Genomic DNA, 15,479 nt, shown 5'->3' on the forward strand with positions numbered 1-15,479 from the left:
TGCAGCCATTTTGAGTCATCGCTATACAAGACTGACCTTGGGCATTACAGTAACTGAATAAGTTCATTGTTTTAAACCTGAATATGACTCTTTTCTAAAAATATTTTTCTTTTTTCTCGAACTAGATCAGTCACACCACAGGACTATCAAAAATGGACACGTTTATGGTCTGACAGAAATGATGAAATTTATCAAAAGAATAAGAGATTAACACTCACCTTTTAACCTCCTTAGCACATCCAAACATCTGGGGGACGTCCTGGTAGGGGGCTTGACTAAAGAACCCCTATGGCTGTCCATGTAACTGCCAGTACAAAAATCTAATATCCTATGTCACACTGCAGGACATCGTTTGTGTTTCAAAACTAAATGTACTGTAAATATTATTTTAGTACTTTTTAGCATTTTGTTAAGTTAATTAAGTAAATACATACAAAATAATGCCAAGGCATTTATTAGCTGCTCCAAACATATCTGCTTTATTTTACCAATATTTAAATTTGATGAGTCATCAATGTTACAGTCACACCGCAGGACATTTTGCTATTCACCTTGAAATATGAACAACACCAAATACATTGTACGTCCCAAAATCATAATATTGAAATAAAATGATGTTCTATGCCCCACTGGCATGTGTTGTTTTAGTTTAGAAATGTAGTTCAGTAAACATTTACACTTAATTACAGAAAAAACATGCGTCACGTCATCTGCCCTTGTACTCAGGTAAATTATTTCTGAAGTAGCAATACTTTTACTTAAGTAAATGTTTTCTTTTCCCCACTGCACAATAGTTAGCATGAAAATATACTTTTAAATAAAAAATTACAAACTTGGCAAATGAATGGGAAAGCCACTGCTGTAACCGGGCCGTGGTTCGTCCTGCTGGATGAGGTGTTGTGAGAGAGGCTTATTTCAAATATAAAACAAAATGTTCATAGTTAAATAACACAAGAAATATACTTATTTTAACTGTCTATTGTCTAAAAAACTAAAAATAGCTCTATTTTTGTATTTAAAAGTCTGTCAGAAACGTTATGCTGTGTCCTGATGGCATCTGTCACAGTTGCTAGGCGACAGGAGCGGTGGGCGGGAACAGCTGGTGATGTAAACAGGAAATCCTCCGTATTTTAGAGCGTCTCGTTTAACAACATTCACTTCCACCTTCGTGAACTTAGAAGGATTCAGCTCTGAATCAGGACACAGTTATAGAGTAACTTTTCTGTTGTTTCAGTAAAACTAACAGATGAATAAGACTGAATGAAACATAATGAAATGTGACTAGAACAATAACACTCTGTGTCTCCTGTTTCACGCCAGAGATGTAAATATTGTTCATCCTGAACGTCTAAATGTGGACATAAACAAATGAGTGATGAGGATGTGTTCACATGCAAATGTGTTTGTGTTTTATAAAGAAACAAATAAACAAATAAATCAGTATGAAATGAAACATAATAAACAAATTCAAAACTAGATGAATTCTAAGAAATGTAATTGTTTTAATGTCAACATTCCAGCCAATCACAATCAAGTATTTAGACAGAGGAAATAAAGACATGTTTATTCTGAAACAGCAGCAGAAGATGATGATAATATTTCAGTGAGATAATGAGAGTCTAATAATATCTATTAACATTAGAAATGAGCTTCAGGGGAATGAAAGCACGATATGAGCACTTTAATGTCTTTATCTCGTCTCTGTTGTGAATGTCTGTCGTGTCTCCTCCTCAACACCAGCGGTCTCGGCTCTCAGAAGAGGAAAAGAAGAAATATAAGAGCAAAAAAAGTTTTCAAACCCTCTTCTCAACACAAACTCTCTCAATAGACAAACTCACTCCATCATCTCACACACGTTTCTTTCTCTTTGACTGGAGCCTCAAACAGGGTTTTTAAAGGCGGCTCTCAGTAACCAGTATCACCAGTCTTCACTAATGAACTCAACACTCATCAGTCAGATCATTAGTGGATTGTTCAGTTCAAACACACACAGGTAAAAAGTGACCAAAAACAGAGAAACACAAACATGTCAAATTGAACAGGGAAGTACAAACATACATAAAGTATCAATGTTAATATGTATATAATTTTTAGAGTAATATAATTTTCCATATCCATATTGAATGATATTGACTGACAATATGCAAATAAAGGAAAAGAGGTGAAAAAATACACAAATAAGGAGGAATTAGAATATGAAAATTAGTTCTTAGTAATAAACAAATGATGTGATGAGCTGAATGAGGGATGAGAGCAGATATAATAATCACGTAGTTTAAATCTGCAGACAGAAACATCAGACTCAGGACAGAAACACACGACCTCTAAAGTAAGAACATGTTCATTCTTCAAACACAATTACACTTTCAGATCTTAATATTGTCTAAATGATTGTATTCAGGGAAATCACGTGGCTGTTAAAATACTAACTAAAATTGTCATATATTACTCCAAAATAAATCTGTAAGTGTTTGATATCTGATTCTTCAATGTGTTTTTCCTCAGAATGGATCAGACTCTATATTTCATTCTTCTTCTCATTGGTGAGTGTGTTTGTTGTTTTATTTATGCTATATTTTCTAAATGTCATAATCATTTGTTAACCAACAAGTATGTATTAATTCAATGAGCTTATTGTATCTGCATTCAATTATAACATTATTTTAATTAATACATTTTTTGCTAACTGTGACTTTGTATATGTACATTTCTGAAATACTTAGTTCTGATAACTGAACACTATAAATTGTAATATGGACTCATGCATGTTCTGTAAAGCTGCTTTGAAATGATGCGTATCGCTATACAAAGTGATAAATAAAAAAATAAATTAAAAAAATAAATAAATGTGAATTGAATTGAATGTTATAGTTTCATCAGGTTTGACCCTGTTATGAAAAGCATTAAATCAAACGCTCTCTTTCACAGCTCTCTGCTCCGTATCTGAATGTGTTCAGCGTCAGTATCACTTTATAAACGTGAGGAAGAACTGGACTGAAGCTCAGAGACACTGCAGAGAGAATTACACAGATCTGGCCACCGTTGACAACATGAACGACATGAACGAGCTGAAGAAGAGTGTGAATGATGGACGTGTCTGGATTGGGCTGAAGAAGACGAGTGTTTATAAATGGCAGTGGTCTTCAGGTGAACCTGCGCTCTATCTGAACTGGGGATCTGGACAACCTGATGGCAGAGATGAGTGTGCTTTTATGAAAAATGGAGAATGGAATGATTGGCCATGTAGTAAAAGCCTGACTTTCATCTGCAGTTCATCTAACAACAGTAAGTGCAGCTCCATACAATCACAATAAACATGAATTTATAAAATGATACCATATACTGTACAAAATTAATGCAATACTAAATGCTGCTACTTTTTAATGTGGTCATAAATGTAGAATATATCACAGCAAAAACTCCAGTGTTAAATTAACTCTCCTGGGAGTTTATATGGCTCCAGACTCAAGAGTGTAAAGTGTTAAAATATGAGTGTTAAATTAACACTCAAGAGTGTTAAAGTTAATGAGATAATTAAGTGATTAATTGAGTCATGATTGAGCATTATTGAAGACACCTGATGTTAACAAGCAGAATCACTGAAGGAGAAAATCACAAATTGTACGTCACCATTATGGAGATCAGTGTGTGCTTTAGTTGGGTTCTTGACCCTTTTATTTTTTTTCTTGAGATTTTGTTTGTCTGCTGTTATTGAGTTATAGCAGCCATATGAACAAAGACGAAAAGTGATTAGATGGAGTTGGTTATGTTTTGATATAATCATGTTGTGATTTGAAAATCTAAAGTTACTGAGATAGTTTAACTTGTTAATTACAACTGCTCTGTGATTCTACAGCATAGGACATTCAGTGCTTTTAATATAATCAAAAATATCTAAAAAAAAATTATATATATATATTGTTTAGAAACACAGACATCAATAATCAGCCTGTGAATCTTAACAATGGTGACAATAATAAAGCATGTTGCAGGGGCTGCCACCAATCACAACTCATTAATGTTAACTGGAGATGTTTTATTTATTTGTATTAGGGCTGGGCGATATATCGCACTATATTGTTATGCGCATCTCGTCAGTAAAGCCGGTTCCTTGATTAGTAGTAAATCGCCTTCACCTGCTTTCAGATGGAGCGGCATTTACTACAAAGAGCCGTAGTTAACTGACAAGCTGAGCCATATCGCATTAATATCGCGGACATATCGCCAGCAATAATTAATGCGATATGGCTCAGCTTTTCAGTTAACTACGGCTCTTTGTACACAGCAAAAACTCCAGTGTTAAATTAACTCTCCTGCGAGTGTATATGAGTCCACTCAAGAGTGTTGAATTTAATGAGATAATTAAGTGATTAATTGAGTGATGATTGAGCATTATTGAAGACACCTGGTGTTAACAAGCAGAATCACTGAAGGAGAAAAACTCAAATTGTAAGCCACCGTTATGGCGGTCATCGGTGGCTTTAGTTGGGCTCTTGACCCTTATATTTTTATCTTTAGTTTTCTTTGGCTGATGTATCTGAGTTATAACTGCCAGATGAACAAAGAAACATGTGATTTAATGGTGTTGGTTATATTATGACCGTCATCATTTGAACTTTATGATTTTGATTTATGTTGTTGGTTACAGCATAACTGTGATTCTGAATAAATATCCAGAATTTTAGCTATAATAAAAAGGATTTCTTAAAAGTTGTTTCTAAAAAAAAATCTTTCTTATAGGCACACACAGACTTCAAGATTCAGTCTATGCATCTCAACAATGGTGACTAGCAGAATATTCAATTAGGAAAAGTAAATTACATAGAAAATTCAGATCATAATTTATTCATATCGCAATGCATGATGGGAGCCATTAATGAGTTGTGATTGGTGGCAGCCACTGCAACATGCTTTATTATTGTCACCATTGTTGAGATTCACAGGCTGATTATTGATGTCTGTGTTTCTAAAGTAATTTATTTGAAAGAATTTTGATCAGAATAATGTTTATTAAATATTTTAGATTATAAGCAACATACCTATTCTCATATATGCTCTAATATCACAAAGCTGTTGCAAATAAATTAAACCAAATTATCTCAATAAGATTTATTTTACAGATCACAGCATGATTATGCTATAACACAACCAACACTATCAGATCACACTTTTCTTTGTTCATTTGACTGTTATAAATAAATATCAGCAGACAAACAAATCTAAAGTGAATGTATAAAGGTTGAGAGACCAACTAAAGCAAACACTGATCGCCATAACGGTTGCTTACAATTTGAGATTTTCTCCTTCAGTGATTCTGCTTGTTATCATCAGGTGTCTTCAATAATGCTCAAACGTCACTAATTAATCACTTAATTATCTCATTAACTTTAACACTCTTGAGTGTTAATTTAACACTGGAGTTTGTGCTGTAAAGTAAGTGCCGCTCCATCTGAAAGCAGGTGAAGGCGATTTACTACTAATCAAGGAACCGGCTTTACTGACGAAATGCGCATAACAATATCGTGCGATATATCGACCAGCCCTAGTTGCCCACCAATCACAACTCATTAATGGCTCCACTTCATGCATTGCGGTATGAATAAATTATGATCTGAATTGTCTATATAATTTACTTTTCCTAATTGAATATTCTGCTCGTCACCATTGTTGAGATGCATAGATTGAATCTTGAAGTCTGTGTGTGCCTCAAAGAAAGATTTTTTTTTTGAAAACAATTTTTAAAGGGTTAGTTCGCCCATTTAAGACATGAAGTTGTATGCAATCCTTACCAGCACTATAGTGCATACACACTGACCCACTCTGTAGTCGCCTCCCTGGTCAGAGTTCTGGCCGCTGGAAGTTTTTCAAGAAAGTACTCCCGGTTATTTTCCGGGGCCTCAAAACTGTGCGCTTTTACGTGAAAAACTGATTTGTGTTTCAAAGCTTGGTTAATTTACCACACAAAAAACACGCCGGTCAAAATTCATACCTCAGTTTTAATCGGCACTATTTTCTATCAATTTCTATCAATCCGCGCTGCTGTCAACGTCAAAAGTGCGCACGTTCCGATCAGCTGTTGATAGCGCGACTCGCTGACAACATGTCTGACTGCGAAACTTCTGATGAAGAAAACAATTTTAGCATAATGTCAGACGGATCAGATGATGAAAGTAATTTTAGCACAACGACAAAGGGATACCTTTATGAACCGGAGTATACAAGATCAAATCAAATGTTATTGATTGCAACACAAAACCTCAATTGTGTGTGTGTTCAATCAAATAGTTTTCTATTTATTGGCTTTCCTGTAGCTCAAACAGTAGAGCATTGGCGCTAGCAACGCCAAGGTCATGGGTTCGATTCCCAGGGAAAGCAAGAACTGACAAAATGTGTACCTTGACTGCAATGTAAGTCGCTTTGGATAAAAGCGTCTGCCAAAATGCATAAATGTTTTCTCAGCAAATTGTACCAATATCCCTATATACTGTTTTTATAGTAGACATCTTTTCACGTGTTTTATAATGGAATCTAAACATCAGCTTGTTTACCGTACAGTTTAGACATGTGATCATAAAGTTAGTAAATAAAGCTTACCGTGGTACTGGTACAGCAAAACTCTTTAATTTTCCTTTTCCTCCTTGGTTGGGGATGTAATCGTCTTCGCTGAAGTGAGCACTACACACACGAAAATCCTTTATTCTGGATTTTTTAGCTCCCGCAGAGTAGCCGATGGCAACCAGCCAAAGCTGTCTCATAGTTATATTCGAAACAGGAAAACGATGGAATCTGAACTTTGATCCCGGCACATCCTTGTGGTCACAGCCTGGGAATTTACAAGTTCGCACCAATGTTAATTTAATACTTTTTATGTAGTTGTCAATCGATTGTGTAAACACGTGGAACAGCTGATCGGAACGTGCGCACTGTTGACGTTGACAGCAGCGCGGATTGATAAAAATGGATAGAAAATCGTGCCGATTAAAACTGAGGTATGAATTTTGACCGGCGTGTTTTTTGTGTGGTAAATTAATCAAGCTTTGAAACACAAATCAGTTTTTCACGTAAAAGCGCACAGTTTTGAGGCCCCGGAAAATAACCGGGAGTACTTTATTGAAAAACTTCCAGCGGCCAGAACTCTGACCAGGGAGGTGACAACAGAGTGGGTCAGTGTGTATGCACTATAGTGCTGGTAAGGATTGCATACAACTTCATGTCTTAAATGGGCGAACTAACCCTTTAAGAAATCCTTTGTATTAAATAGAAAATTCTAGATCTTTGACGTATAATCAATGATGTTGTAATTAACAATATGTATCTATGTCACAAGATTCTTAATGAGTTCAGTGATCAAGTTCGTATGATGATTACATCATAACATAATCAACAACATCTAATCACTTTTTTCCTTTATTCATTTGGCTGTTATAACTAAGTAACAACAGACTAACAAAATCTAATGTTAAAAATAAAAGGGTCAAGAGCCCAACTAAAGCACACACTGATCTCCATAATGGTGACGTACAATTTGTGATTTTCTCCTTCAGTGATTCTGCTTGTTAACATCAGGTGTGTTCAATAATGCTCAATTATCACTCAATTAATCACGTAATTATCTCATTAACTTCAACACTCTTGAGTGTTAATTTAACACTCATATTTTAATACTTTACACTCTTGAGTCTGGAGCCATATAAACTCCCAGGAGAGTTAATTTAACACTGGAGGTTTTGCTGTGTGTGGATATTTGTCAAACTTTCAAATTCTTTATCGAAAATAAACTGATATTGAACACATTTTGATATTTGTTGTTCATAACTGTGGGAATCTGCCAATATGAGCCCAGATAATTATAATTTCAGCAAACTTTACACTGTAAATTATTTATATCAAACCATTGTTTTGACAAACATACTGTAAATTGTAATAAATTAATGAATGCATCAAGTTTCTACATATAATAGATGTACAACAACTTGCCCCATCTTGATATTTATGAACAAAACTCTTGTCCTGAGAACAAAATCCAGTTCTTGTCTTTTCAGTGGGATTTAATTGTGTTCACTTGTGTGACATATTACAAACATGTCATTTTGTTTTGCAGATTGTAAAAAAAAAAATCATCTTAACACAAACCTGTAAAAATCGTCAGTGTTAGATGAACTTTAACTGATCTCACACAGACACTTTGAGATCATTACAACATGAAAAACCAATCAGACTACAAACGAGACAAACACTAATAGTGTTATTATTGCAACAATATTAATTTTAATGTATTATTAGTCCACAATTCAACCTTTTGAATAGATTTTTTGCTGATATATTTCTAAGGACTAGTTAACGCACACATTTAGCTGCAGTTTAACATCTTCATCTGTTTATGTTTCCCTCATTCAGCTCTGTGTTTCTGAATCCAGTATTCCACAGAAATGTGTAACAAAACATGATGGAGAAATATAGTTACAATAAAATTATCACAAAAATTCACATTGGATAATTGATGTTATATCAGCAAAATCATCATCAATATAATTTGAATATTTAATATATCATCATCTGTAGAATCAGACTTTGAATTTCACATGTTTCTGATTCTTCCACCGATGCTCTTATTCACATTAAAAACCATAAAGCAACATAAGAATAATGAACAAACTGATTTATGAATCTGTTTCCATTTGTTTTTCTTAAAGTGAACACAGGACTCGTCTTTGTCAATCAGACGAAAAACTGGAGAGACGCTCAGAGTTTCTGCAGACAGAATCACACTGATCTGGTCAGTGTGAGGAACCAGAATGAGAGTCAACAGATTCAGAAGTTCATCAATGATAATCACATATCTAATGATGTCTGGATCGGTCTGTTCAGAGACTCATGGCAGTGGTCAGATCAGAGTAACTCCTCATTCAGACACTGGAATAATGATCCTCGTGAACCTAATGATTCTGGAGGAAATGAAAACTGTACAATGATCGAACCAAACACTCTTGGACAATGGAATGACGGCCCTTGCATTAACCAATATCCTTTTGTGTGTCATGAAGGTGAGCAGATCCTCACAAACACACACAATTCATCCATCACCTCCAGATATCTTAAAGTTCACGCTACATGTCTGACATGACAAATTCCTCCACAGTGTTTGTTCTGCATGTTGTTTTTGATCAGTCTCTCTCTAGTTTTTGCTTGTGGTTTGTTTTGTGTCCAGATAAACTGATTCTGATCACTGAGAATCTGACGTGGACTGAAGCTATGAGACACTGCAGACAGAATTATACGGATCTGGTCTCGGTTCATTCAGTCGAGATGCAGAATAAGGTGATGAATGTGGTTAAACGTGCGTCTACTGAGGCGGTGTGGTTGGGTTTACACAACTACTGCAGCATGAACATGTGGCTCTGGTTGAGCGGAGAGATCGTGTGCTATCAGAACTGGGCTCCAGGGAACGGAGTGACACCGGAAGACTGCAGCCTTGAGAAGAGAAAAGGAGCAGTTCAGTCTGGAGGAGATCAGCGCTGGATCAGCCGTCCTGAGACTCACAAACTCAACTTCATCTGCAGCAGATATTAGGAGTGAGAAGACCTGAATGTGTGTGTTTTTACTTACATGCACTGTTTTCATTCCTCATTATTGTTCTTATTTACTTTCATGTGTTTAATTTGTTCTTTAGTAATTTCTGAGTGAATCTTCTAATTATATTTTAATAGTATTTCTCTGTTATTAATTATCATAACATAATGTGATCTTATTAAAGTTTTCTGACATCAATGAATAATCTTTAGATGTCTAAAATACTAACACAACATATGCGTGCTTTTAGACTCTTTGCATATCTGGTGTTTTTAAGTGTCTTTATGTTTTTCACTAATCGTATCTGTATCAATAACTGTTGAATATGATTCTGTGAGCAGCAGCTCTTGAGAATAATCATTATTTGTCTCAGGAGAATTAAATCTGGTTTATTCTTAGAAAGGCAGAAGTGAAGTGATGTCACAATGAACTGGCAATTAAATGTAATACATATGTAAAATTTATATTTGATTGTTGGTGTGTTTGGTTGATATTTAGGATATGATGTCACTTATGTAAGACTGGAAAACTGCAAGAACTGGAAGAGAGGGCAAATTAACATTTGAATTGTTCTCTTGTCCACCATTGGAGACGCAAGTCTCACCTAAGTAATCCTAATATCTCTTTGTCTCTCCTGACACTCCTTCTCCCTCATGCTGAGATCATCTGAAATACACCCAATAATCTATATAGTTTAATTTGAATAATTATCATACAGTATCACACATGTTTGATATCATTTGAAATGTCTCAGTGTGGCTGATACAAATGTCTCACTCTCAAAGAAGTAAACCAAAAAGTTATAAAGGTATTTAATAGTTTGGAAATAATTCAGATAGCCTACGCAGCAGGGTGAGTCTTCCAGGCAAATGGTCAAATCAAATTCCTATTGTTAGCAAATGCTTCCATGTAAATCAACTTCTGCCTCCAGTAAGTCTGAGACGGTGATTACTGTGAATTCACACTGTGAACTCACATTTACATTTGAAATGAGGTTTCTTAGCTTAGTCGGGATATATAATGAAATGCAACGAGAGCAGGGTATTATATAATGTAATGATATTGCATGTTATTTCTTTATTCTAAAGCATTTGGTGTTTGTATCTATTATCTTTGAACTGATTATGCAACTGGCGTGATACATTTACCTGACATAATAAATTGTGAACATTTGATTTTATTCTAATCGACTTTGCCATTATTTTAAGTAAAGAGTTAAAAGGAATAGTCAAACATTCGCACACATTTAATGATGTAGATATATCATTAAAACCTTTTTCATTTATGGAGTCAGATGAAATAACGAGTTAATACATATGTAACGAGGTATAAGATTCAGGGAAGAAGGAAGCGGGAACCGGCAAACATTTAAAGATTTAAATTTTTCAAAATAAAAGAAATGCCAGCAGCCCCTCGTGGACGACTGCTGGCTACCCAAAATAAAAACCAAACACAAATAAAACACAGACCTGGGGCTCGTTCTTCGTACGTTGCTTAAAACATCCGAGATCAAATGAGACATCCAAGATGATATCATCGTGCTAATCATGATCCGGCTAATTGGGTTCTTCGAACACACCTGTTGTTTATGATTAGTATCGCTGGATTGAGTTATCTGAGATAATTGCGCGTTCATGCGCTGGGTTAAAAGGGGATATGTATCGATAGTAGAAACAACGATCAGCAACGCTGCTATTGGCTGTTCAGCATGGCCAAAGAACGCGCCCAGTTTTTCTCCCAAGGAGAACAAGAGCTTTTAATGGAAGGTTATGCCGAATTTGAATCTTTAATTAAAACGACAGGGAACACTTCGAAGTCTGCAAAATCCAGGAGAGAGGGCTGGCAAAAAGTAGCAGACAAATTAAATGCGTAAGTGCTGTCCATGGTAGATGTTTCTATCACTTTCTACAGTAGCCTATGTATTTTTGCATTTTAATAATTTCATATTTATTTTGTTCTTTTATGTCAGAGCCTCCGCGGGACCCACTAGAACATGGGGACAAGTAAAAGTGAAGTACAAGAATATTCTACAAAATGGTAGCCTTTAATTCTTATACTGTCTTTATTTTAAAAAGCCAATTTTTTCCTCTTTTTAAAAGCCACTGTTAAATAATGTGTTTGTCTGTTTATAACAGCCACCAAGAAAAAGGCTGAAAAAAAAACAGGTGGTGGTCCTGCACCACCACAATATACCCCAGCAGAGGAGCTGGCCCTTGGGTTGAATGAAAACCGACCCATTGTGGAGGGCATCCCTGGGGGCAGCTCTTCCTCAGACCCAAAGCCAGGGACCAGTAGCAGCAACACCTTTATTACTGGTAGGCTAAATGAGTTTTCAATTCTCTTAGTACACTGTAAAATTATTTGTTGCTGCATTAAATGAAGTATAATCCAAATGGCTTGTACAGTAATTTAAACCGTTTGTGAAAGTGAAAACTTCTAAATTTTTAGTTAATATAAAATATATTGCCATGAGTTATTGATCACATTATATTTTTTACAGTGTAGTTAATTGTAATGACAATTTTTTTTGTTCCCCTCTTTTGTGCAGTTTTACATAATACACCAACACTTTTACCTGTTCCCAAGCAAGTGGTGGCTGAAGCATATGCAGTAAGTTGTGTACTTTTTCTAACTTGCATAAAGGGAAGAAAGTCGACACTTTGTAATACCCATTTATTTCCATTGCACAGGACAGTGAAGAAACCCTCTCAGATGACTGTCCTTTGGAGGAAGAACCTGTAAGTGCATAAATAACTTTACACTAATTTGTATATACTTGTGTACCTATTCTTTCTGTCTGCAATATGAGTTGCAGGAGTCCACACCTACAGAAAGGCCTACAGAAGAGTCTGCACAAAGAACTGATACAGAGGTGGACAGTGTTGTACTTTTACTTTTTACTTTTGTTGCATGAGGCATGTTTTGACCCTTTTTCTTTCACAAAATTACACAGGGTGACATCCGTTCCCTATATAAACGGCATCTTCAACAAAAAATCGAGTATTTTGACCTGAAAAAACACAAATTAAGAGGAGAAATTGAACTTGACAACTTGAAAAAGAGAAAAATTGCACTAGAGATAGAGTTGCTTCAAAAGGACCTTCAGAGTAAGTGCTAATACATCATTTGACACATAGTAGTATTGCTGACTTTACATAACTATCTCTTATTGCAGGCAAAGGATGACTTGCTGGCTTTTCTTTATAAAGAATTGTTTAAATAAAACTCCAGGAACTAAGCATTTTTGTCTTGTCTTTTATTACACATTCAAAAATGGTGTTCCACAATTCTGTCCCGTGCAGCTCTGTCACTAGGTTGGTCCAAGTGCACTGGCTGGAGGTCATCATCAGGCTGCACCCCCACCACAGGGGTCCTCTCCTTTCTGATAGTGGCAATGTTATGCAATATGGCACATGCAACAATTATGTCACAGGCCCTGTCAGGTGCAACCCTCAGACCCTTCAGACACTGAAATCTTTCCTTTAGTTGCCCAAAGGTCATTTCAATGCGTGCCCTTGTCCTGGCTAGAGCTGCATTGTAACGGGTTTGTGGTCCAGGGTTTGGGTCAGGGAATGGCGTCATGAAGTACTGCCTGCAGGCATAGCCCCGGTCACCAAGCAGGACCCCGTCAAAATTCCCTGTATAATGGAAAAATGCAGTTTTGTTAGGCTCAGGATAAGTGTGTGTAATACTGTGAGCTTGACATTTATAAGTTCCCTTACCACGTTCAAATAATGTGCATAAATGTGACTCTCTGAAAATTCTTGAGTCATGCACTGATCCTGGCCATTTTGCTTCCACATTTGTTATATGGAACATAGAGTCACACACCATCTAAGAGATTTTAGTCAGTCAACTGCATACTTTTTGATTACATTCATTTTTTTTTGTAATATATTACTAATCTGGAATATTATAAATTGTAATAGTAACTTGCCTGCACATTTACACTGTGAACCCCCTTTCGGTTCACAAAATCCCCTTCATTGGGCCCTGGTGGGGCCTTGATGGGGATGTGTGTGCAGTCTATGGCACCAATCACGTTAGGGAAGCCTGAAGGACACATACTGTTAGTCATACTTTTTGGCATGGTCATGATTGCATGTCATTAACAATTATAAATGTACCTGCAATAGCAAGAAAATTCTGCTTTACAACCTGGGGTCTTAAGTGGCTTGGAAATACCACAAAACCCCCTAAAAACTGCTTCAGTGCCAAGTAAACTTTGCGAATGGCACGACAGACAGCACTTTTCACTAAGTTCTCTGCATCTCCAATAGTGTAAAGGAACGTGCCACTCGCAAAGAATCTCAGGGCAATGCACACAGTCTGTGCAGTTGTCAAAGCCCGACTCCTCCGTGTTGAACATTTAATGTGTGGTTCCAGCAAATTAATGATGTAAAATAACACCCTCACGAGAAAAACGATATCTCTCAAAAATTACACTGTCGCGCTGCGCTAAAGGATCCTGTCTATCCTGCAATACGCGATTAATTCGAAAAGCTCTGCGAATTATCCTCGCACCTTCCGCAACAGGTTGCTGTCGTAAAAATGCACAAGACATGGCTACGACAGACTTCCCGTATCACCTCCGCTTATAAAGCCGCAATCTAATCCTGGTTACATGAAATAAGCCTGCTCGCGAGCAGGTTCAAGCTGGCGCACCTGTTGCTATGACAGCAAGTCTAGGATGAGCTTCGAAGAACCAAACGATCCAAGATCATGCCAAATCGCCAACAATCAAATCCAGCTAACTGAGTTAGCGACGTACGAAGAACAGGCCCCAGGTCTTAGTAATTAGACAGAGCGTCTTATTTAACAACATTCACTTCGACTTTCTTGGACTTCGAAGGATTCAGCTCTGAAATGGGACAGAGTAACTTTCTTGTTGTTTCAGTAAAACTAACAGATGAATAAGACTGAATGAAACGTAATGAAATATGACTAGAACAATAACACTCTGTTTCTCCTGTTTCACGTCAGAGAAATATTTTCCATCCTGAAAATGTAAATGTGGACATAAACAAATGAGTGATGAGGATGTGTTTACATTCAGATGTGTTCATGTTTTATAAACACACAAAAAAAGTGTAAACAGCAGGAGTATGAAATGAAACAAAATAAGAATATTCAAAAAGAGACGAATTCTAAAAAAAAAATTACAATGGCTGGAATGCAGACATTAAAACAATCACAATCAAGTATTTAGACAGAGGAAATAAAGACACGTTTATTCTGAAACAGCAGCAGAAGATGATGATATTATTTCAGTGAGATAATGAGAGTCTAATAATATCTATTAACATTAGAAATGAGCTTCAGGGGAATGAAAGCACGATATGAGCACTTTAATGTCTTTATCTCGTCTCTGTTGTGAATGTCTGTCGTGTCTCCTCCTCAACACCAGCGGTCTCGGCTCTCAGAAGAGGAAAAGAAGAAATATAAGAGCAAAAAAAGTTTTCAAACTCTCTTCTCAACACAAACTCTCTCAATAGTCAAACTCACTCCATCATCTCACACACGTTTCTTTCTCTTTGACTGGAGCCTCAAACAGGTTTTTAAAGGCTCTCAGTAACCAGTATCACCAGTCTTCACTAATGAACTCAACACTCATCAGTCAAACACAAACATATATAGAGTTGGACAGGGATGTAAAACGAGTTATACAGTCTAATATTAAAGCCGCTGTTCAGTTATTTATGTTCAAATTTAAATTATGAATGTTAATATGTATGTTTATGTCTGATTAAGGTCCATGTTCATATTGACTGATACTGACTGACACAGACGTCAAGATGCAAATAAAGGGAAAAAGTTGGACAAATACACAAATAATGAGGAAGTAAAATATGAAATAGGGGTTTTCTAGAGTAATACACAAATGATGTGATGAGCTGAATGACGGATGA

The 15,479-nt window shown here is 36.2% G+C and overlaps 2 protein-coding genes across 2 annotated transcripts; both read left to right on the forward strand.

The window, feature by feature from the left end:
* The first annotated feature begins 2,270 nt into the window (after positions 1 to 2,270).
* On the forward strand, positions 2,271 to 10,756 carry LOC143736526 (C-type mannose receptor 2-like). Its single transcript, XM_077227222.1, has 5 exons — positions 2,271 to 2,329; positions 2,506 to 2,543; positions 2,929 to 3,285; positions 8,694 to 9,044; positions 9,209 to 10,756. The coding sequence occupies exons 2-5, from the start codon at positions 2,507 to 2,509 to the stop codon at positions 9,568 to 9,570; spliced, it is 1,107 nt and encodes a 368-aa protein (XP_077083337.1). The 5' UTR covers positions 2,271 to 2,329; position 2,506; the 3' UTR covers positions 9,571 to 10,756.
* Positions 10,757 to 11,278: 522 nt separating this feature from the next.
* On the forward strand, positions 11,279 to 12,808 carry LOC143736434 (uncharacterized). The gene is made up of 8 exons (XM_077227134.1): positions 11,279 to 11,439; positions 11,540 to 11,607; positions 11,706 to 11,885; positions 12,119 to 12,180; positions 12,261 to 12,308; positions 12,386 to 12,442; positions 12,524 to 12,677; positions 12,746 to 12,808. Exons 1-8 carry the CDS (start codon positions 11,279 to 11,281, stop codon positions 12,754 to 12,756), a joined length of 741 nt encoding a protein of 246 aa, XP_077083249.1. The 3' UTR covers positions 12,757 to 12,808.
* The last annotated feature ends 2,671 nt before the right edge of the window (positions 12,809 to 15,479 follow it).

The sequence above is a fragment of the Siphateles boraxobius genome, unplaced genomic scaffold (genome assembly GCF_051911475.1).
Source record: "Siphateles boraxobius isolate OS27281-9 unplaced genomic scaffold, OSU_SipBor_1 130, whole genome shotgun sequence".
Lineage (NCBI taxonomy): Eukaryota > Metazoa > Chordata > Actinopteri > Cypriniformes > Leuciscidae > Siphateles > Siphateles boraxobius.